Genomic DNA, 25,160 nt, shown 5'->3' on the forward strand with positions numbered 1-25,160 from the left:
CTACTTCAGTACCAGAGTGGAAATGACTGGGTTCAAGGAGGTGTCAAAGTCACAAAATGATGGTAATTGCTATAATTCAATGCTGATAAATACCTGGAAAGCCAATCTTATATTATCTACACAAGGTTTTGTTTTATATTAACACATTGCACAGAAAACAGAGATCTTGCAATTGTCTGCAGAAGAAGATAAATTATCTTGATCTGCTTCAGGCAACAGGATGTCATTGACAGATCGATGTGTCCCCATCCCCTCCAATTGGACAAGCATTTCACTAGGGGTATATAAAAACCACGTTTCGTGTTCTGATTCTGGGTAATGTCCTCCTGTACAGTGTTTCATTTGAGCCTCCTTACACTGATCCATAAGTATACTAGAAGCAAAGGCGAGTCAAAGAATTCAGGAAGAAATCAGGAGTCAGTCAGCAAGCCTTATTTGTTGCCTACGGTTTCATCTATCTGTCCTTTGCTATCTCCTCAAAAGGTGTTAAGGAAAGGATCAAACTGTTACTGCAGGAAGCAAATGTTCCTTCCTGCACAGATATGGACCTTCCATCCAAGGAAAGATCTCATGAGGCCTAACATTACATTTCCAATTTGCTTTGCACTTGCTTTGGCATTGAAGCTACAGGGGAACAAACAGAAAGAACAGTTGTGCTGGAGGAAGGAGAATGCCCTCCCTGTCAGATGCAGCCCAGTTCCAAATTTTAAGGCAGATGCTGCTTCTATTGATGCACACACAACAGATGTTTCCCACTAGCATTGTGATTTAGGATATGTCATTGGGTCAGTCAATATCTCACTAAAATTTTCAGCTTTTTAAAAAGGCACAGCTAGTACAATACTATGAACGGATTTTCATAGAGAGGACATGAACAAGAGAGGACACGAACAAGAGATACTAGGGATTATTCATGAGCACACTGTGCTAAGCACATTTTACGCAGCACTTGTAGCTGTCAATAAATCCCTAAGGCTTGAGACAGTAAGCTATTACAATCAAGTTCTGGGTACACTTATGTGTATATTCTGAAAAAATTATTTGTTGTCATTTTTTCCTCCTCCAAAGCAGCATGGCATCACTGACAAGAATGGTTAAAGGCTTTTCACTCACTATTAAAAAGTCTATGATATGTACTTTGCCCACACATGGCACTGTGACAGGTAGAGAAGTGAAAATCCTAAACAATAAATGGCTAAGGGAATGGCATGTCACAATGATGAACCCTCCACAAATGACAGGGCTCCTCCTTTGGTGGCTGACATTCCATCCCCTCCCCAAAGCAGTAGCGCTCTGGAACAAACTGCTCCACAGGCCCCCAGAAGCTCTCCCATTTTCCCCCATCCTCAGCAGCCAGCCCAGGCCCACAGAACAGCTGTTCTCCTGATCCACAGAAGCCCTCCTGCCTCTCATCCCCATCTGTCAGCCTGGGCCTGCAGAAAAGATATTCCATGGGCCTGCAGAACCCTCCCCCTGCTTTCCACCCCCACCCCCAACTGCCAACCCAGGCCTGCCATCCACACAAGCCCTCCTACCTCGCACCAGCCAGCCAAGGCCCACAAAACAGCTGTTCTGCAAGCCTGCAAAAGCCCTCCTGTTTCCCACCCCACCCCACCTGCTAGTTTGGGTCCTGCTTTGTGGGCTGCAGAATATTCCGCCTTCCCCCTACCCCCAACTGCAGCTCAGCTCATGGAACAGCTGTTCCATGGGTTGTAGAAACCCTCATGCCTCCCCCCTTACCCTAAGTATCCTCATTCCACCCTCCTCTCACCCTAAGCCTCACTTTCCCCCCACCCTAAAACTCACTTTCCAACTCTCCCTCACCCCAAGCTACACAGTCCAGCACTACCCACACCCCAAGCCATGTCTTCCAACTTTCCCCATTCCATCCTATCTTTACCCCAAGCACCACCTTGCCACCCCACCCCAAGCCTCACCTTTCCCCTCCAAACCTCATCTGCAACCTTCCTCTATCCAAGTCACACCTTCCAACCCACCCCGCACCCTAAGCCACACCTTCAAAGCCTCCTCATACCCAAGTCTCACATTTCCATCCTCCTCATGCCCCAAACCTCATTAACCAATCCTCCAGTCACCCCAAGCCTCACTTTTTAACCCTCCTGCCACCCAAGCCACTCCATTCCATCCTCCTTTACCCTGCTGCCCTCCCCAACCCCAAGCCACTCGTCTAAACTCTCCCCTTATTCCCATCTTCCCATATACCACAAGCTGCACCTATCCAACCTCTTCCATCCCCAAGCAACAAACACAGAACCAGTTTGGTGGCAAACATTGTGCCAGGAGAGGAGGGGCACTACAGCCTCAGCAAAGCAGGGAGAGATGCTTCCTCTTCCACTCTTTGCTAGGGCTCATTGCATCTTCCCCACAATGGGCTTTGCTGCCAATTATCCAATAATCCAGAAGCCAATGAGCGTGGTGTTCTAAAACAGCAAATAGGATACGTATACAAGGAAACTGAATTAAGATGTGACTGTTGATTACGAACAGATGAGATCTGAAAGTAGCAAGAGTAGAAGAGTTTGGTGAAGGAATTATTTTCATGAGTGGGTTGACAGCATAAGGATGAGTCTCTCGACACTGAGAGAACTATAATTACAGCTGGTTGCTGTCAGTTAATTATTAACACACTGATAGGTTGTAATGTAGTATAAAAAGCCTGCCTGGTAAAGGGATTTTTTCCTGTTAGGCATACACTGTTTAAAACCGAGATTCAAGTCCAGGAGCACTTTATGGACCAACAAGATTTAGGAGGTATACAGTTTGAGATTGAAAGCTTGCTTCTTTGTTTAAAACTCAATACTCCATATATGGTTGTGGTGAATTAAGTTTGCCTTTCCCTCCTTGTAATAAACCTTGTTTCTTTGTAACATAATCCATCTTGTCCCTGACAGTTTGCTTCATATCTCAGTCAGCAACCTCAAGCTTGGATGAGTTTTATATCCAGGCTTAGATTCTCTCTCTTCCTTCAGTGGGGAAGATGGAGAAGTAAAGTTGGGGAAATAAAGGGGAAGGTGGGGAAGTAAAGAAAGTAAAGGGGAAGGTGGAAAGTAAAGAAAAGCATTGCTTTCTCTCTCCTTGGGATTAGGTTGTACCCTTGCAGTTGTGCAAACCTTCATTATAGATGGCATCAGTCCATTTCCCATAACAGACTAAGGCATTTTCTGCATGGCCCAAATATCCCAGGATGGGGAAGTGAAACATCCCAGTTTGTGCATGATTTCTGCATGGCTTCCAGTCTTAAATCAGGGCTTCCCCGTGATATTTCCTTTATCCCAGGATTTTCAAAAATAGCCAAATTGGCGATTCTTTTCCCATATCCTGCAGTGATCCCACTGCCATGTAAACACTGTGGCAGTTGGGGTGGTTTATTTTTCCCGCCTCGCCACCTGATCTCCTTGCCCCAGCAGCCCACCTCCCTGGCTTCCCCTTCTAATGTCATGTTCTTCTCCCCTGCTGACAACTGCAGCCTGCTCTTCCCAACATGTCGCCCAAAGCATGTTTCCCGCTCATGGCAGCGACCTGCCGACATTCCTCCTCAATTAATGGGGAGTGCAGATCCGAAATTTCCTTGTTCCCCTCTTTGTGCATACTGCGTGCTTGGGAGCTGCGCTCGTGCAAAAGAAATGTGAATATTTCATCCTAGTCTTCACTCGATTCTGCACAGCTGTGCGAAGGGAGGAGCCAGGATAACATTGACCCGGAATTTACAATCCCAGTTGTACCCCAGTGTAATTATGCCATGTGGAAAACGCCTAAATGAACCTCTGAATGGACTCTGTTTGACTACCGGTTAGTTCTTAAGGTTATTGGATAAATAAATACTATGCATACAGACTCAAAGGCTACATATGCAGGACCTTCTCAAAAAACAGTAATATCGTTAATCAGCAGAGGCAACGGAGGGCTAAATCTAGTCTTCTAATCACAATTTACTTTTTTCTGTGGAAGATCTGGGTACTCAGCCCCGGAAGCTGAATTACAGTACCAATCAAGCAATGTTTGATAAAGTGAACAATTTTTTTGCCATTTGTTTTACCAAAGAACTTAGCTGATTCCAAAGTTACTGAGATGTACACATATATAAACACATCCATATAGCGGGATATTTAGTGTTTATTACATAAGGGCTATCTATACACAGTCTTTAATTACACTTTGAAAAACACAATGAAGTCTATTAACAAATTCCAGTACCCTTTGAAACTGCTCTATTTAAGTCTTGTGTTAAATTTATTACCTAGTGTTTAGTATTATGTTAGTAGGAGGTGTTAACATCTAAGCATGGCAAGAAGCAACTGATTTTTTTACTGCTATTTGGGCAGAAGAATATGTGAATGTTGACTACATAAGACATAATGGGAATGAAAACAAATCAATTCTTAAAATTACACATACGCATGGTCAGTCCTTGTCAAATAGTAATACATTTGTTAATTAAGATGTTTTCTGGAGTCCATCCAGTGAAAAAAGCGTTGGAGATTTGTGTGTTCAACTTGGTTTCTAAAGTTAAATCAGCCACAAACATGGTCTAGTTTAACGATAGTGCTGGGGTGCTAGGGCAGTGTGATTTTTTCATCATTTTTTCTCTTCAGAACTTATTTGACATAAATCAAAACATTTCTGTGCACTCGGAAGGTTTCAAAATGAAAATGTGAATCCATAAAAAGTTGCTTTGAAGTGTCATAGAATGAGAAATTCAATAAAACAAAGCAAACTTAAAATAGTGTTTCTGCCAACTGATTAGTCTGCAGGTGAAAGATTGTTTTTAGAACTGAACCACAACATGCCATGAAGAGAAACTTCTTCTGTCTAGACTCTAGATACAAAAATCATGTGTTTGAAAATATCAGTGATTAGCCATAATTCGCATTCATGCCATTTTTATGTTTACTAGCAAATTTAAAGGATCCTTTCAGGCATTTAGGTTTGCTTATTTACACCAGAAACTGAACTTACTAATGATTGATGAGTTAAGAAGGCCCTTAATCTCAAGGTAAATTTGATTTTTAAGAACATTTTATAAATTCAGCCAAAGTCTTTCAATATTTTGGAATATTCTTTCAATCTTTCTAGAACTCTGTTTTCAAGATGTAGTTATAAGCAGGCTTGCTAACTGTTGGGAAGTTTGTGGGAATCTGGAGTGAAGCCTGGGTATGGGGAGGTTTGGGGAGGGGAGGGGACCTGACAGAACAGACTACATCCTCCGAAAGAGGAATTTTTTTTCTAGAGAACTGGTCTCTGCGGTCTGGAAATCAGTTGTAATTTTGGCAGATAAGAAATTAATTTACTTAGTTGAAGCAACTCCTGTATACTGGGGAGCCATACAGAAACTTTTGAATATGCTATCAATGGCACAGCCATGGTCACCCTCATGACACCACAATACGACAATATTTTCATAGCTGACCTGAAGCACTTTTTCAGCTCCCATCCATTAACAGTGTACCTGAAATTTAGCAATAACATTTCCATCATTTGGATACAGGGGAAAGAAACACTGTAGAAATTTCACTAGACTTTCAGTAGCGTCCATCCCGCCATCAACCTTACCATGAACCAATCAACCAATCAGTACATTTTCTAGACACCACTGTACAAATAAATAATGGAAGCATAAAAAACTACATCTTATGTTTTAGAATTACAATACCCATCTGATGTAGTAAGGAAACAGATCACCAAAGCCAGAATGATATCATGAGATAACCTTTTACAAGATGGGTCCCAACGAAACAACAGAATACCAGCGGTGGTCACATACAGCTCTCAGCTGAAACCAGATTAATGCATCATTAATGACCAACAACCTGTGCTGAACAATGATACTCCTCCCTCCCTTGCAGGCACTGGGAGGCAAACCTTTTGTTGTCCTCAAACAGTCTCCTAACCAGTGGTGGGATTCAGCAGGTTCACACCACTTCGGCAGAACCAGTTGTTAAAATGCCTCTTGTAAATAACTGCTTGTTAAATTAGTTAAATCCCACCACCGGGACCTGTTGTTAAATTATCTGAATTTTACCACTGCTGCTAACCTTAAACATTTCTCACCCACATCAACAGACACCGTGACTAGAGCCCTTTCCACACATGCAGAATAATCCACTTTCAATCCACTTTGAAGCTATGCGGAATAGCAAAACCCACTTGCAAACCATTGTGAAAGTGGATTATTTGGCATGTGCAGAAGGGGCCTAGACTTTCCCTGTCAACACCACAAGTCTATACACAGACATTATACATGTCTGAACCCTCCTGTTCCAACAGTTCCAGCCGAATTCACTCTGACTGAGTTCTAAACTTCACCAACTCCCAGCATGTGACACAGACATATGCACATACATATATACACACACAAACATACACATTTGTAGGTGGATTCCGCATGGGCCAAAAACAGCAGTGTGAAAACAGTGTGAAAATGGTGTAAACCCTTTAACACTGTTTTAAACCATTTTACACTGTTTTCACACCGTTTTCATACCGCTGTTTTTGGCCCATGCAGAATCTGCCTTAGTGAGGAATTAACTCCTCTCCAGTCAGGTTTTCTTTTTCCTGCTTCTGTAAGTTCCTCGCTTTTCCATAGTATTATATGGAATGGAGTTTTTATTTGCTATTTTCCTTAGGTTCATCACAGCTGTATTTACAGACTGGGAAGCTTTTCATGTTTGGAACATGAATTTTTAAAAATCGAAAAGAAAATATGATCGTACTATATATTTTATTTCATTCTGAAAAACACTTGCAGACTGCTGTCAAGTTTTTATAGTATTTCCCTCTTTTCTGGGCAAAACCTCAAAGTACTCCAACCACAAATGTGATTTTATTTTTCCATGTGGCTTAAAGTGAGAAAAACTAGAGCTAAGTAACCATTTATGCTCCAAATGGAAGTAGCAGTTATGCAAGAACAGTTGTTGAAATTATATTTATGGTAGTCGTTCTTCCCCAAGTAGTTTTATAGAAAGGAGATATACACGCAATCACTTGAGTGCTTTTACCTTTCTGACTGTTCCAAGAAGGTAACAACAGCAGTGATTATTAAAATGCCTCACAGATATATAGTGATAAATTGCATCTTTTGAACTGTACTCTAAAAACTTGAGTGAAGACCATAATTAATTACAAGGGGACACCTATTAACAGAGAGATCCTGTCCCCAAGTTCTGCAGTTATATATCCAAAAGAGGGAATAACTTGGAACATTCCTATCAGAGTCAAAGGAAAGTCTCAAATAAGTGGTCCCAATATTTTTTTCCAATATAAGACAGAATTCCAACTAATACTTCAGCCAAACATTGTATAACATCATATCAGATCTAGATAGAATACACAGATTTTAAATATCATGGCATATGTTATGGTGTCATGTCATTCTGCCCCAATGGCTAGAAAACTGGGAACACATGTGGGGACTTCAGTAATGGAGCATTTTGTACAAACAAGCATCACCCAACAGCCAAGAATATCGAAAAGAAATGAAAGATGAGGAACATTTGACTTCTTAGACCAATTCCATGTTCCCTGACTCCATACATGATATTCACCGGTAACCTCAACTTCACATCTGCAACTAGGACTGCAAAGACATTTATGTCAGCAAGAGCAGAATCACCACAAAAGGTTGTTTTAAAGTATGGCATGTACTTCATTCACTGAGTAAGACTTCCTCCCAGAAAAGAGTTCAGTGTACAGATAACTTGAACACTCAAAGCCACCAACCATTTCCCATTCTCCCTCAGCAATACCAGAGTCTATTAGCTCAACTAGACAGAATTTGGGAGGGAGAGAGATTAAAAAATGCCCTGGGACAGATATTGAATGGCTACAATGAAGGGGACTGAGGAGAACAACCATTGGTGAAGAGCAGAAATGGGTCAAGCAGAAAACCTTGACCATTTATTGGTCACTCTGGCTACTGCATGAAACTAGATGTTGGTCTGATCCAGTTTGGCTACCCTTATATTCTTACATGAAGATTTTCTAGGAGTAACCTACAGGGATTGTAGGATTCTGAAATCCCAAATCAGGGAGATCTGTTATTCTTTTAAGACTAGGAATGAAGTTAATCTGCCCACTGAATACTTCACTCTCAAAAGGCATTTATCACAACTGATGCAAGAACTTAGAAGTAAAGCTCTTAACTCTAGGTGGCAGACTCTTATACAGGCAGCCAGGGAAAACGACACCAGGAAATTCTGGACAATAGTTGCAGGTGATATTCGCTCCCATTCGTACTTGATGTCTAATGTAGACCCACAGACATGGTTTTCCTAATTTCAGAACCTTTTTCAGGGTGCAAGCGGTAATTACTCTGATCTATCTGTTTTAGAAAATACCCCGGTTTGGCCACCTGTTTCTACAACTGAAATAAAGTCACTAATCAAACAACTAAAACTCCACAAATCTCTTGGCCCTGACGCAGCCCCTCCGGAACTTTACAAAACCTTTATAGATTGGTGACCCCCCCCCCCAATCCTGACAACCCTATTCACTACAGTTGACAAAACAGGTATTGTCCCCTGTTCCTGGACCAATGCAGTCATAACCCCCATCTTTTAAAATGGAGACTGCCCATCCCCAGCCAACTATAGGCCTATAAGTTTTCTTTCAATTTCTGGGAAGCTATATGCAAAACATGTTCTAAATAGGCTTGCTGACTGGGTGGAACAAAATAGGATCTTGGGCCCAGAACAAATTGGATTTAAAAAAGGCAAGACTACTTTAGACCATTGTATGGTTCTTCATTTAATATCCTCAAAATACTTTAAAAAAGGAAAGTCTAACCTCTATACTGCCTTTTTAGATATGAAAGGGACTTTTGATTTGATTGACAGGAAGTTGCTTTGGAACAAACTAGATAAAATGGGTATAGACACTAGACTCCTCCTGCTTATTAAACCCCTTTACGGTAACACCACCTGCCAGAGTAAGTGTACGCCCACCGGCTTGCTGACTCCTAAAATACTGGTTGCAAAAGGTGTTAAACAGGGATGCATTTTGGCCCCTGTTCTATTCAATTGGTTTTTAAATGATTTAGCACCCACTCTCAAGGAAATACACTCACACTGTCACAGTTTGGGCAACACCCAATTGACAATTCTGCTTTATGCAGCCGACGTGGTTCTGCTATCAAGATCTAAGGTTGGTCTAAAACGTCTTTTAACTAAGTTTAATGAATACTGCTCCAACAACTTGCTTGAAGTAAATACAGCCAAATCAAAAGTAATGGTTATTTCAAGTAGGCCTAATCCCAGCACTTGGCTTCTAAATGGCACTAGCCTGGAACAAGTTAAGATATTTAAATACCTGGGGATTCACTTCCACTTTAGAGCAGATTGGGCAAACTATAGAGAGGCAGCAATCAGGGGATGTCAGAATTCTGTTGATGCAGTTGTGTGGTTCTTTTTCTCTAAAGGACATGAATTCATACCTACAGCCTTAAAAGTCTCCAATGCAAAGGTGACACATCAACTCCTCTACGGAGTTCCCCTTTGGATTGGAGCTTAGAGTAAATCTGTAGAGAGAGTCCGATCCAAATTTCTCTACAAGATTTTTGGGGTACCCCACTGTGTTCCATATGCTGTTCTGTGTCTCGAATCAGGACAGCACCTGTTGGAAACCAGAGCGTGGATGGCTACTTTAAAATTCTGGTCCCATCTTTGCTTTAATACTGAGGCTGTAAGCCTCACCCATTTAGCCCTCTCTGAACTGCAATCCTCCGAATGGTGGAAATGTATAGAGGCCAAAATAACCTCTTTAGGTCTCTCCTTAGAAACCTTTTTAATGCAATCTGCAAATGAGATTTGGCTATCCCTAAAAAGAAGGCTCCTGGACCAGGAATACCAGTTTCCTTGCCCGAGGTATGCGTTACCAAGACTCCCCCTACTTGTCCTGGCTCTAGAGAATTAAAAAAGTTGTTCCGAGCATACAAAGACTATTCACCTGCTGAATAATAGCAACGGCGGGATAACTGGGAAAACCGCTGAATTTTTATTAGAAGTGCTCAAGTCAAAGACATAATGGAAACGTGACCACCTCTTCCGTACCAACCTTACGTGCTTTGTCCAGTTTTATGTCCTGTTTTAACACCCACTCTGTCCTGTATTTTGTTTTACTGATATGCCTAATAATAGCGCTGCAGTTGAAGCTTTCATAAGGAGGAAGGAGTAAATCCTCCATTTTACTCCATGTCCTCTCCTCTTGGTTCCCTCTTGCTCTTCTTTTTTGTCTCTCCCAGAAGCACCTGCAACCTCCCCCTAAAGAAGACACTGCTTTTATTATTTGGCAGGGTTTAAATCCCTCCTCTCCCCATCATGTTTTTCTGCAAAGCAGAGTCTTTCTTTCAGGCTTGTAGAAAAATATTCCATACTTGAACATGGTCTTATTTTTAGGGAGCTTTTCATGATGTATGATGACCTGAACTCAAAGTGGCAGGTTCTGAATCACTAGAAATACCTCAATTATAAACTTGACTGAAAATATGAGATGGGATACATCATTTATATGTGCCACTATATCCCTGAGTTCTCAAAGGTATTAACCTTAAGTGGCTATTGCTTAAATTAACTCATTTGCACTCACTCCTCTACCATAACAAAACATTCTACAAGCACTGAAAATGCACTGTTTAAGCTGGGAGATGAAAAACAGTGTACTCTGCCATGAGCAGCTCACTCTCTATGTTTTCATGGTCCCATGCTTGGGGTTAAAGAGATCTAAAGGCAGAATTGAATGTAGCCTGACACCACATATAAATGATTAACAATCACTTATCATAATCTTTGGCCTTGCCCAGGAAGGAGCAGCAGATGGTCCAACAAACACTTATTGATGCCATAATTGCAGCACCAACATATGATGATCAACATATCATAGGATTTAGACTTCTGGAAGACATGGCATCTTGTTCAGTCTGAACTTTTATTAGTTTCAGGCTGCTCTTACAGCTCTTTAGCGTCCTCCATCATTTTGATGATCTTTAATTCAACAGGGGAGCTAGTTTGCATCTATTTTGACCAACTAGATCTGGTAACATCCAGGATCAGTGAGTGCAAGCATGCTGTTATGGCAGAAAAGACTGCCCTCCTCAACGCCCCCCCCCTTTTTTTAATTTCCTACTTTTGCTTTCTTATGTTTAAGTTTTCCTTTTGGATCTGCAGTAAGGGTTATTTTTAACACTGAAGGAATTTTGTTTAAAATATATTTTTAGCAAGAAAGAAAATATTTTTTGTTTTGGTTGTTTGTTATTTGAATGATACTAACTGGAAGACTCTCAGATTTAAAAGCATTCAAGACAAACTGATAGCAATAAACTGATTTATTCACTTTCTTGACAAGAGGTGGGGAATTCTTCTCAGCTAGGAGGTATAGTGATTGGAGAGTTATTGGTGTGATTTGAGGACACTTGAGAGATGAGAGATCCTTTTGCTCAAAACTTCTGTCTAGGATCTGTTTTGTCTTTTGGTGTGGAGTTATTTTCATATTGCCTGGACTGGACCTGTACATTTATAAGGCTTTATGCTTTTGAATGGATTACAGAAATATTTAACTTAAAAAATACAAGATTTGTGGACTTAAATGCATTATAGATTGACAATTACTTAATTGGGACAATAAAGGAGATGAGAGATGCAACTTCTTTTGGCAGTGAGTGGAGGTGATGAGGGGATCTTGGAGTAATTTTAAATACCCTTTGAGATACAAGCATTTGAGATACTGTTTTGCAAAAGCAACATATTTTTGGAGGTATACTGTGTTAAGTTTGGACTGAGATTTGTTTAAAGATTTTCAGCTGGGAAGTCGGTGGCAGAGTCTCCCAGTTTCGTGCCTAAATTGCAACTCCTCCTAGCCATTTAGTAGTATTATTTACTACTTCTCTTCTACTTCCTCCCAGGACTAAGGCCAGGCTGAACCAGAAGATCTTTGGCCCGGGGGGGGGGTGAAATTGTCCATCTAGAAGCCCCCGCTCTTGTTTATATGCAGTAGCCTGGATTGGTTGGATAGCTAAGGTTGCCTGTAGGGCTTGATTTAAATAAGTACTGTATTATTGCAATTAGTGAGTTGTAGTTTGCAGTTAGTCAAATAGTTTGTAGTCAGAAGTTAGAGGATTAGTATTAGGTTTAGCTTTAGAGTTAAAGATTGTTGTTAGTGGCTAGACTAGGTTGGATTTTATACTAACTGATTAGTTGTTGTATTGCTGGGTTTTGCTATGGGAGGGGATGGTGGGGGTGTGGGGGCAGTGCCCTTGGGGCAGGGGATTCCAGCTGTGTGGGGACGGGGTAGATATGACGGTAGGCGGGGGCCATATGAGAGAAGGCGAAGGAGCAGTTGCTTTGCTCATTCCCCTTCTGACCTCCGTCCTATCCCGCGGTATGCAGGCTGTGGAGTTCAGGCATACCCTGCTTTGTCCTTGGTGTTAATAAATGCCAGGTCCATCAGGTCAATAAGACCGCTGAAAGTCCCCGGGATTTTCTTCGGAAGCTCAGCAGGTAACACCTTTTGGCTTGCATTACTGAAACCCCAAAAGTGCGGGATGGTGAGACAGCTCGCCTTTGGGTGAAGTCTCCCCCCCCCCAGGCTCTTCCGTGTGCATTCACCAGTCAGCCGCAACTCCAGGGGCCGGGGCGGGCGGAGTGGTGTTATTTGTCTGGGATTTGATCCCTTTCAGGGCTGTCCCTGTCCCAAGTGATCACTTTCGGGTGGCATGAGTGTGCTGGGCCTCGGGAGTGGGATACGTCCTTGGAGAGGTTGGCTGTCTTCCTGGTGTAGCCTGTCGCAGCTGCTGGAGGCGGTGGCTGACTGGGCGGCTATGGGTTCCCCAGGGCTGGTTGTCCTGGGTGATTTCACCGTCCCATGTCGATTACACTGCCCCTCTAAGTGGGTTCAGTTGCTGCGGACCTTGGTGTCATACATGGCGCATGCTGGGCCTCTCCTTGATCAACTCTGGCCTCACCGGCATGAGGCTGCTGGTCACACTCTGGATTTGGCTCCTCGGGTCAGGAGTTAATCTTGGTCGAGATCCTCTGTTGGGCTAGAGTGCCATGTGTCCGACCATTTTGGCTCCCTGAAGGTCCGGATGGACTCCACTGCCTCCAACCCTCTGTCTAGGCCACATTTGGCTGGATTTATGCCCACCTCGAGGAGACTCTATGGATCCCCATTGGTTTCCTGAATGCTCTATGGGATCCTGAACTCTGACTGGCACCCCTCGATGAGCAAGTGGAAGACTGGAATTCCAGGCTTTCCTATGCCATCGAGGGGTGCTTGTCTCCCCTTGGCGGGTCTCTGCACCTCGTTTTCTCATAGCTGGCTCCCTGGTATACCGAGGAGCTGCGCTGGATGAAACGGGAGCTCAGACGTCTAGAGCGAGTGTGGAGGAAGTCACATGATGAGGCAGCACGATCATCTTTTAGGACGTTTATGAAGGCCTATGAGATGGCGACGAAGAGGGCTAAATGAGCTTATTTTTCGTCCTCTCTCACCCAGCACAATTGTTTCGGATTGTTCGTTACTTTACCTCCTTGTCGGAGGGGGCTGCAAATTCTCAATTGGATATCGGCTATGAGGCATTTATGAGCTTTTTTGCGGATCAAGTTGCGTCGCTCCGCCAGGACCTTCCAGCCACGTTTGAGACAGTTAGTGAACTGGAGGCTCCATGGTCGTCTTCTGATCCTTGTTTGCATCAGTTTTCCCTGCTCTCAGAGCCTGATGTCGACAGAGTCCTGGCTGCTGTTAGACCTACAACCTGCCCTCTGGATCCATGCCCCTCCTGGCTAGTTAAAGCCTGTCAGGGGGAGCTGCAGCCCCACCTGTTGAATATTATTAACAACTCCCTTGAGCAAGGAGTTTTTCCGGGTGAGTTGAAGGAGGCGGTGGTCTGCCCACTCTTGAAAAGACCATCCTTAGATCCTAGTGATCTGGCCAATTACCGCCCAGTCTCGAATCTTTTGTTTCTGGGTAAGGTAATTGAGAGAGTGGTATTGGAGCAGCTTCAGGCCTTTCTGGAGGACACATCAGTGCTCGAACCCTTCCAGTCCGGCTTCCGTGTTGGGCATGGGATGGAGACCGTCCTTGTTGCCATCACAGATACGCTTCGCATGCATTTTGATTGAGGCGGATTGGCGCTGCTGGTGTTCCTCGATCTTACCGCAGCATTTGATGTGGTCAACCATGACCTTTTGACCCATCGCCTGGCTGCGTCTGGGGTACGGGGCACTGTCCTTCAGTGGATTGCCTCATTTCTCTGTGATAGGGGTCAGCAGGTGTGGTGCGGGGACCAGGCCTCCCAGTGGTGCCCACTCTATTGTGGTGTGCCCCAAGAGGCCTTATTATCCCCAATCTTATTTAATATCTACATGCAACCATGACTATAATTAAACATTCAGAAACAGAACATGAAATAGATCTTGAAAAAGAATTTGTTGAGTCTACAAAAATATACACTAGTTGATGAAGATCTTTATGATACTGAGCAGATTTACAGAGCACCATTAGTAGAAAGGGACATTGATATATTAATCTTTCAAGACCTGCAGAACACACTTCTGGAGAAAAGTGATACCAACTTTGTAAGACAAATTCTTCCGAAAGACACAGAATATAGTTGGAAAATTTTACATGCTTCATAATTAATTCTACAGGGAAAATAACTATAAAAACTGCATATCAAGCAAATCAATTGGCAACATGTCTCACTGAGCACTCTGAAAACTCCAAGACTGACTTTAGAGAAAAGCTATCAGAAAATATTAACGATTAGCCACCCAGAAAACTGCAAGGAAATGGATAGACTCCATTTGAAATTTCAAGAACAGTCTCCCGGAAAAAACTGCCAGGTTACTCTAAAAATCAACCACTCACAAGAATGCAAGAAAAAGAATTGGAGTTTATGCTGGAAACGCAGTAAGAAATCTGGTATTTTTTATGTTAGATAGAAAAAATGGGATATTAAGTAACACTGAAATGTTAAAAAATACTATACAGATAATGATATATTAACCTAATATGAATTAATTATACAAGTATGACAGTTTGAAGGAACTGCCAAACGTATGTATTAAACTTTTTTCTTTCCTTTTCCCTATTTTATTTAAAATGGTACTTAGGGTCCTTTAAGCACAGCCTTATGTCTCACTAATATGATTTTGATGACAAAGAGCACAACATAATGCATATATTTATAACATGTAATTTTTAATATGAATTTATTTATCAATTGCAGTAAGTGTAATGGTTGTCTCTATATGGAAATTTGAAAAAGTTCATACTTAAGAGAACTGGCAAGTTAAAATGAGAGAATAGTTTTGTATGGCAAAATTAACTGAATGAAAGTCCAGAATATGAATTGAAAGCGAATGGAGGGTCTTGGCTTAAATATTTTAATATATAAAGTATTGTTAAGTTTTTGTTTTACTGATATGATTTTAATATACAAGTGCATAAATTAATGTATATCTTTTTGACAAGTATGTTAATATGAAGAGACTGCCAAATTTATATACTAAATTTGTTCTTTTTTACTTTTCTCTTTATTATATTTTGAATTGTAACTGGCATTTTTTAAGTTAGAACCATTTATTTCTTTTATTTTTCTTTCTGTTTTTCTTTTTCTTTCATGTTATATTTTAATATTATGGAAAAACAATAAAATATATTTTTAAAAAACATATCCTAGAATTTCCTAAAGAGCCAGCGTGATGTAGTAGAGGGGGAATTTTTTTTACCAAATCACCATCAGTGACAGCATGACATCACTTCCTGGAAAACTGGGAAGGGGTGTCAGTTCTTTAAAGGAAATGTCAGATACTATGTGGTAAAATCATAGAGTTGTTTGCAATTCCTAAACGGGCATGATGACACTTCCAGGAAAAACCTGGAGGTGATATCAGAGAAAATTACATCACACCATCACTAACAACAGCCCTCAATCCCCATCTCCCAGTTTCCTACTGGTTGCTGGGCACATCTTGTCAACCCTGATTACAGAGAAAATGGATCATCAAACACTTGCTCAGCAGTCAGTACAATAATCCAGAATCCATATTTGTCAGTTTATGTGCATAGATTTCTCCTGCTGGCACAGATAGCGATCAAATATAGTGTGAACAGTATATTGAAATAAGTGCTGTATTATCAAAGAGTGTGTGCAAACCATAATTACTAAAGTTGAGACTGGGGTTAAGAAAGATAGTGGTTAAGAGAGGTTTTCTAATTTGCAGAATTGGATCCCCCAGACTCTTTTCTGGTGAACTGGATTTGTTTTCCTGCTCCTACACATGAAGTCTACTGGTGACCTTGGGCTAGTCACAATTATCTCCAAATTCTCTAACCCCCACCTACTTCACAAGGTGTCTGTTGAGAGGAAGGGAAGGAGTCTGTAAGCCACTCTGAAACTCCTTATAGGAGAGAAAAGCGTGGTATAAATCCAAACATTTTTTCAGATGACACATTAACTAGACCAGGGGTCTGCAACCTGTGGCTCCGGAGCCGCATGCAGCTCTTTAAGCCTTATACTGCTGCTCCACGTGGCCTGGAGGTCGGAGGGTAGTGTGGGCATGTCCCTCCAGCCCTCCAGAGCAGTGCTGGAAGGATATGTGAGTCAAGGGGCTGAACCAGAGGCAGCTTTGTGCATGAGGGCGCCACTTTTCGCGCCCCCTTCACTCATACCTTCTCCTCTTCCAGCGCCAGTTCTGATAGGGCTGGAGGGAGATGCACACTCACTACCCCTCCTCCGGACCCCAGTGGAGGTCTGGAGGGTAGTGTTGGGTGTGTCCCTCTCCAGAGCAGCCGCCGCCATCCCCTCTGCTATTCCTGCAGTTTCGCCATCCGCCACCGCTCGCCACCTGGTCTGGGCGAGGATGGGGATACTGCCTCATACCAACGCCTCCCACAGTACGAGAGGCGGCAGCACCAGACAGACCATGGCCGCCATCCCCCCTCTGTTCCACGGAGCAGGCACCTGCCAAAGAGAGAGGCGGCGACATGGGGCAGGCTACAGATGCCATCCCCCTGTGCCCCATAGCGCAGGCGACTGTCTGCTGCATCAGGCAGAGGGGGGTTCCCTGCCTTGCGCCTCCGCCTCCCAGCGCTGGAAGGAAAGGTGAGTGGAGGAGCCAAACTGGAGGTGGCTCCGTAGATCTTCGGGGCTGTGGAAAATGGGTCCAAATGGCTCTTTGGGTGGTAAAGGTTGCTGACCCCTGAACTAGACTGATGGAGTACAACAACTCAAGATTTCACTGATCTGCCTTTGCAAACAATTCTGGTCAATAAAGGACTTAGGTCTTTTCAGCCTGCCAATATTTTTCATGAGTGCTGACAGATACATTTGACTAAGCTAAAAAATAACTAACACAATGGCAACAGTTACTTCTCATTGGGTGAGAGAGATTTTGTATCTAAACTCATTTAAAAAATTTTACATGGAAAAAAGTAAAAAAAGGTGCTTTGAGCTTTTTTGTGCCCACAAGTTGAGAGTGTCAAATAAAACAGATGTTGCTGCAATTTCAAACTTGTTTAGTTTCCATTTAAAAAGAGGAAAAAAGGTTTTGAGGTTCTTTTGCTCTTTCAGTAGGAAATTTCTTTTGATCTCACAATACAGATGAAAAGAAAAAGGCCCTGTGGGATACCTTTTTAAAATATTTTTTTCTGTTTAGAATGAAAAATACAATGTTTCTTACGAACCAGAATTTTTACTTAGTAGACATCCTTCTACCTGGAGAAAAATTTCCATAGGGACTTCTGCTACAGTGAAACAACAACAAAATCATTTTGTCTGAGTAAGGAGCAGATGGTGTCAATCTTTCAGAGCACCTCCTGTGCTGAGAACTCATTGTAACATCACTTACGCTGCGTTGAGCCATTGGTCTAACCTGCAGGGTCTAAGTTAGAAGTTTGTTATATCACATACCATCTGATAACAGGAGATGGTGGGAACAGAGTTCAGGGACCTTCTGCATGCAAAACAGATGCCCTCCCCAACTCAGCATCTAAAATAAATTACAGACTATCTACACATCGTACCCATCATATAAGACAAAAATGCATTTGAAAACATGGAAGATTAAACCACCTTTAATTACAAATTTTTATATTGTTCTTGAAGAGCAATTTAGCCACCACAGAATCATTTGAAATATAGTTAAGGATTATCTCATACACAACTGCAAGTCTTTACAAATGTACATCTAGTCTTTTTACAGTGATATTTCACTTTTATTACTGGATTGAAAATTAGACTGGCTGATTTGGGCAGCATTACCTTGGATACTTCTTTTGAAGAAAGCTTTGCAGCCCTCGCAGGACCAAACGCCGTAATGGTAGCCTGAAGCATAATCATTGCATACAGCACAGAAGCGGGTCTCCTTGCCAGATTCCATGGACAAGCTTCCCTTGTCACTGGTACAAGCCATTTGCTGTCTGCCACTGTGACGTCTGTTATCTGAGCCTGGCCTGTAAAATGAACATTTGAGTGAACTCATTTACATTGAAAAGACTGACTCTTCTTTGAAACATAAAATATCATTACTGACAGTATCGGACCTAGCTCTTAATATTTCAAGATCATATAGGAGGGAATTCACTGTGTTTTCTTCCATAGGCTGAGAACAGGGCACAGAGTAACTGTAGTCATTAATAATATCTTTAAATCCTCTTCCATGTAACACATAACACAGACTACCAGTGATATTGTATGATCATGTGGTCTGTCTCCACACCTCATAACTTTGGCCTCTGGGGGTGGAGTGGCGAATGCACAGTGTGATGATGTCATATCACATGCGGTTTACCTTAGACCAGGGGTAGGGAACCTTTAACACTCAAAGAGCCATTTGGACCCGTTTTCCATGGGAAAAGAAAACACTTGGAGCCGCAAATACTTTTTGACATTTAAAATAAAGATAACACTGTATATATTGGGGGTTTTTAACCTTTTATTCCGCTCATTCTGAGAAGCGCATGGATGCGTCCACCCTGCTGCCTGAAGGGCGGGCAAGGATAGGGCCAGCGGCTCGGCCTGCTGCTACAGCCAGCTGGGAAAGCCGCCTCCGCCTCGGGCCTCCAACGGGCAGGCGCAGAGGGGAAGGAGCGGCACGCCTCCAGCCGGACGCGGGTGGCAGTTGGCAGGCGCCCACACTTGGCTGCCACTATGCAGGGCAGGCAAGGATCGGGCCAGCGGCCCTGCCGTATGGAGCCGCGAGGGCAAGGGCAGAAGAGCCGCATGCGCTCTCGGATGCCACACAGGCTGTGTTCCCTACCCCTGCCTTAGACATTCAAAGAAATACATAGTAAGAAAATATGTCTATTACAACATCTAAGCCCCTTGTCTGTTACAGCATCTACAATCCCAGTAGAGTCATGTGTCTTCCCATACATTTGGCTAGGAGTAAGGTGTTGTTTACAGCCAATCAGAATGCGGGACACTTGCAATGTGAATACAGAAGTCCCAGGCTCGTGCAAAACAAAATGGAGTATTTCATCCAGATCTCAGTTCAGCTCCTCCACAGGAACGGGCAGCCACGCAAAGGGAGAAACCGAGATACAAACATCCCGGTATCTATGATCCTGGTTTTCTCCCAGGATATCATGTCTTTCCGGAAAATGCCTTTAAGTGCTATTCTCCCCTTATTCCTTTTCTTGTTTATCTTTTTGAGAGGGAGAAACTGAAGAAAAGTTGCAATATATGCTACAAATAAATACTCCTACACTCATATCCATGCACTGCTCTGCAAACTACCATTGCCAACTTTCTTTACTAAATGTTAGACTGAATTCCCTAATATTTCTTGATCTTTAGACCCAAAAATGTCTGGAACATTTTTCATACCATTCAAATGTTAACATCCCTATCTGACAATAATCCTGTATGATTCCTTTGGCTAGATGATATTCTTTGAAGTACAGCTGCTTAAAAAAGATTTCTGCTACTGCAGATCTACATGGATAAAGAATAATGGTATAATGTATTGTCGAAGGCTTATGAATGCTTATGAGTTACAGCCCGGAAACCACACAGCACCCTAATAATGGTATAAATGATAGTAAGACAAGATATAAGCAGGAAACTGGGAAGTCATGGATATGTGTTTACTAGTAAGCTACTGCTATTGAGTTTCTAGATGAAGCTGTAAATGGTACACTTGGAGCCAAGGCAGCCATGCTAAAAGAAGATACTCCCAATGGCACATAAATACTATGAGGCAGCTCCAGGATTCCTTATAAAGGACTGATAATTGGGGACACCTGTTTCAAAAATCGGGGACACAAGGTTTCAAAAATGTTATTAAAACAAATTATTCATTCTATGACTGAGCATAAGATAGGCCTTTATATGGTTTTGCTTGGATATAATGCTAGGAAGCAGATGTATAATTTCAGGCCTGTTCATATAACCACTCAATCCACCACTCAGTCCTGATTTTTTCTCACCCAAGGAACATTTTTTTTCACAATGAACAGGTCATATGAGGCCTCTGTTCTGAGCCCACAGAGCAGAGTGGCAGTATTACTCTAGTCTAAGCCCAGTGAAATAAACTCTGCATATTTATTTATTTATTTATTTATTTATTTATTTATTTATTTATTTATTTATTTTATGAGGCTTTTATACCGCCCCATCCCCGAAGGGCTCTGGGCGGTGTACAGCAGGTAAAAGCAACAACACAGAATTAAAACGTTAACAGCAGCGAACAATATTTAACAAAGAAATAGGAATACAAGTGGCGTCCAGCAGCTTAATTTTAAAATTCCCTCCCCACCCCCACCCCACCCCCCAGAGGGAGGCATAGTGGTCTCATTGGTTGGCAAACGACCCAGATGGTCAGGGGTCGGATGAGGGGCCAGGAGGGCCAGGATGGGGGGCACCACATCAGCGGCCAGTGCCTCCAAAGGCCCGGCTGAACAGCTTTCCGATCTTACCAGGCCTCTGGCGGAACTCACTTCGAGGTCCCGCAGGTCTGACCGCTGGAGGGAGAGGCGTTCCACCAGGCGGGGCCCAGTTGTATCGTGAAAGAGCCTCTGGCCCGATCTCGTGGAGAGCCAGCCGCATCATTGAGGGGCCAGGGACCCACCAGTAAATTGGCCTCAACCCGAACGGAGAGGCCGTGCAGGACATACTGAGTGGGTGATCACCGGTCACCGCAGATACGACATGGTCCCAGGCCGCCAGTAAAGGCCTTAAAGGTTAATTACCAACACCTTGAAAATGATCCTGAACTCTACTGGAAGCCAGTGCAGCTGGCTGTAATATATAGGCTGGATATAGTCCCAGGTGGCGCTTTTACCTGTCAGCAAGCGCTAGCGCCGCGCATGCTGGAACCAGTTTAATCTCGGGATCAAAACGCAAGGGAAGCGTTCGCCAGCGTACAGCGAGTTACATAATAGTCCAATCTGGAGATGACCGTTGCGGCCGGATCACGGTGGCTAGGGTCCGCTTGGGAGAGGAAGGAGCCAGCCGTCCGGGCCTGTCGGAGGTGGAAAAAAAGCAGCCCGGGTTGTATGCTCTGGGCCACCTCGGGTACTCCATTGAGAGAGAGACAAATCCATAGGTGGACCCCGGGAAGAAACTGCGGGCGGAGGGGGGCCGGAAAGCCAATGTGGCCCCCTCCCACACCGGGCGGACTGGAAAAGCCCTCTCTCCCCCTCGCGGCCAAGCCAGAGGATCTCTCCTGTCTTCAAGTGGGTTCGAGTTGTAACCTGCTCTGTGCGCGAACCAACCAGCAAACGCCTCCAAACAGTGCTGTAGAGCCGCAGATAGCGGCGGCTGCTCCCCCCCTCCATCACAACAGAATGAGCTGGAGAGTGTCATCTGCATACTCGATGACAAATCAGCCCAAAACTCCGCACCAGCTGAGCATAAGGGTCGCGATATAGATGTTAAACAACTTAGCCCGGGGATAATAAGCGCCCCCTGGGGTACCACCGCGACTAGAAGCTGTGGCGCTTCGGGGAGGCCTGATCCTCGCGACCTCACTTGCTGACTCTCGACCCTGGAAGTAAACGAGGCTATCCATTGAAGGACAGTGCCCCGCACTCCAGAGGCTGCCAGGCGGTGGTCAAAAGGTCATGGTGCGCACCATATCAAAGCGCCATGCGGTAAGATCTAACAACACCAGCAGTGCCGCATCCGGCTTCTCGGTCAAGCTGGATCATACGGAGTGTATCTGTGACTGGCGGCGAGAACAGTCTCCGTCCCATGCCCAGCACGGAAGCCCGGACGCTGGAAGGGCTGGTCGAAGGCCGATGCGTCATCCAGAAAGCCTTTGAAGCTGCTCCAGCACCACTCTCTCCAATTACCTTCCAGGAAACGAAGATTCGAACAAACAAGGCGGTAATTGGCCAGAATCGCTTCAGTTCATAACGATGGTCTTTTTAAGAGTGGGTGGACCACTGCCTCCTTCCAACCCATCCGCCGGGAAGACTCCTTGCTCAAGGGTTTAGCCATTGATTATACCTTCAACAGCAGATGGGGTGCGAAGCGCTCCGGCCTCGAAGCAAGCTTTAACAAAGCCAGAGACGGGCACGGATCCAGAGGACAGGTAGTAGAGTCTAACAGCAGCTAAGGCCCTGTCGACAGCGGCTTCAGAGAGCGGGGAGAACCGAGCCAAACACAGAGGCTCGAAGACGGCGAGGGAGTCTACAGTTCACCAATGGTGCTTAGCAACCGGTGGGTGGAAGGTCATGGCGGAGCGACGCAACCTTATCCGCCAAAAAAAGCTCATAAATGCCTCACAGCTGATATCCAATTGAGAATTTGATGATCTCTCCGATAAGGAGGTCAATGACCCGTAATTATCACGGAACAATTCTGCGCTAGGCGATACGGAGCTAGCGGATCGCGAAAGGGAGGAAGAGAAGAAAGCCCTCTTCGCTTTCCTTCGTCGCCCATCTCATAGGCTTTCATGTAAACGTCCTATAAGATGTTACCTCAAGCGCAGCTTCGTCACGCAGTTTTCCTCCACACCGCCTTCCAGACGTCTAAGTCCCCGTTTCATCCGGCGCAGCTCCTCTGTATACCATGGAGAACGCCGAGAGCGGGGACGTAGAGGACGCCGGGGGGCAACAACATCGATGGCATCGGAGAGCCGGGCATTCCAGTCCTCCACCTGCTCATCGAGTGTGCCGGCAGGTTCAGGGTCCCGAAGAGCATTCAGGAAACCAAGTGGATCCATAAGTCTCCGCGGGCGGGCATAAATCAGCCCGTCGCTGAGCATAGAATTGTGCAGTCAGCCACTTTACAAAGACTAACTGTGTTGTGCAAACCCTAATGCAGTCTGCATGTCACCCATTCACCACACTACTCAGCAGTAGCAGACTAGCTTGCATGAAAAGCTAATTTGCTGCTCTGAATGTGTGCATGTTAAGTGCCATCAAATCACTTCTGACTCATAAAGACTCTATGAATTAATGATTTCCAAAATGTCCTATCATTAACAGCCTTGCTCACATCTTGCAAACTGAGGGCCATGGTTCTTGTATTGAGTCAATCCATCTAATGTTGGATCTTCCTCTTTTTCTGCTGCCTTCAAACTCTTCCAAATGTTATTGTCTTTTCCAGAGAATCTTGTCTTCTCACAATGTGAGCAAAGCACGATAACCTTACGTGACCAACTGTACAGAAAAACAGACATTTAAAAATGCAAGTCAGTCCATGAAACATGGTACTATCACAACAGAGTATGGGAAAACTTCCTAGGAACAAGAAACAGCAGCTGAGATTTACCTTGGCCACTGTTGCTGCCCAGGGGCGGGACAGGCTCAGTGCCAGCATGAGCAAGTGATGTGCCTGGAGAGGGGGGCATGGCCTTATATGGGCAGGGCAGGCCATCCCACGCCTCTTCTCACCTGAGCACCATTGGCTTCTCTTCTCTTTTCCTTGCATCACCTGGCAGCTGTTTAGCAGGCCACATGGAGCAGCAGAAAACAACTTTTTAGCTCAGTGCCTCTAGGTAATGGAAGGAGGCCTGAATTGAGCAAGATAGCAGCAAGCGATTGGTGGATTGCACCCGGCGAATCACAGTGCAACCTCGAGCAGCATCTGAGGGAGGACAACAAGGGGTCTGCTGCAGCAGGTCCAGCAATAAAGGGAGCCCCTCCTTTTCCTTTTTGGAGTTTGGGCAGGAGATGACAGGGAAAAGAGCAGAGAAACCCCAGGAGGGGAAAGGAGCACCAATGGCAGGAGGGAATAGCACTGGCAAGAGGGGCAACCCATGCGAGTGCCCCTCCAGGCTGCAGGCAGCACCAGGCACCTTAACAGCAGGGGCAAAAAGTGGCACCAAGAATTGCAGAAGTGTAACTGACCTAGCGAGGGTTATAGCCACACACAGCCTCTACCATCTAGTGGGGATGGAGGAGCTCGCCCAGCTCAAAGCAGGACCAAGCCCACGGCATCCAAGGGATGCTCTGCACATGCCCCCATGGTGTGAGCCCCTGGCAGGAAGAAGAGGCAGGAACTGCTGGTTGCTCACATCCCCTGGCAGCCAGGGGAGTTCATCTAGAGGCCAGCACCCAGATGGCTCCCACTATCTTGCTGTTCTGGGCATTGGTATTTTCCCCCATGCATTGGGCTGGGGAAAAGCTATTACTAGAGGACAGCAGACATGTTGCGCAATGGTCACTGGGGGACAGCAGACATGCTGCCCAGTGCCAGATCTGTTCCCTATGCTGCGCCTATGCTTCCTTTTGCCAGCACAGCAATAAAACAGTTGTGGCCAAATTTGACCCACACCATGGGGTTTCTGTATCTTCTTCTGCACCTTTGAACCACTTCCTCCCTTCCTTGGATGGCAAAGAGTGGCGAGATTTACTTTAGCCGCTGTTGCTGCCTGGGGGTGGGGCAGGCTCAGTGTCAGCATCCAGCCCAGCGTGAGGCTGGTCCTGTCAGCTGCCTGCGTGAGTGACATGCCTGGAGAAGGTGGGGCTGTGGCCTTATATGGGCAGGGCAGGCCAGGGCAGGCGCCTCTTCTCACGCAAATACTGACAGCTCCTCCCTCCCTCTCTTCCCCCTCCCCCATGGGTCTGAGTTTTTTGTTGCGGGCATTCTGTTTACAGTGATTGTTGTTGTTATTTGCATTTCATCTGACACAGCCTGGTGGGTTGCTCATGGGGACTGATCCATTCAGGGGAGGAGGATCCTGTGTGCTGGCCCT

At 44.5% G+C, this 25,160-nt stretch overlaps 1 protein-coding gene across 2 annotated transcripts in view; it reads right to left on the reverse strand.

Annotated features, from left to right (window-relative positions):
- ESR1 (estrogen receptor 1) overlaps positions 1-25,160 on the reverse strand; it is a 151,527-nt gene that overhangs the window by 88,524 nt on the left and 37,843 nt on the right. For both annotated transcript variants that reach the window (XM_048488637.1, XM_048488648.1), the window contains exon 2: positions 18,275-18,465. In XM_048488637.1, the coding sequence (XP_048344594.1) occupies positions 18,275-18,465 (191 nt within the window). The remainder of the gene's footprint in view (positions 1-18,274; positions 18,466-25,160) is intronic.

This window comes from Sphaerodactylus townsendi, linkage group LG01 (assembly GCF_021028975.2).
Source record: "Sphaerodactylus townsendi isolate TG3544 linkage group LG01, MPM_Stown_v2.3, whole genome shotgun sequence".
Taxonomy (NCBI): Eukaryota; Metazoa; Chordata; class Lepidosauria; order Squamata; family Sphaerodactylidae; genus Sphaerodactylus; species Sphaerodactylus townsendi.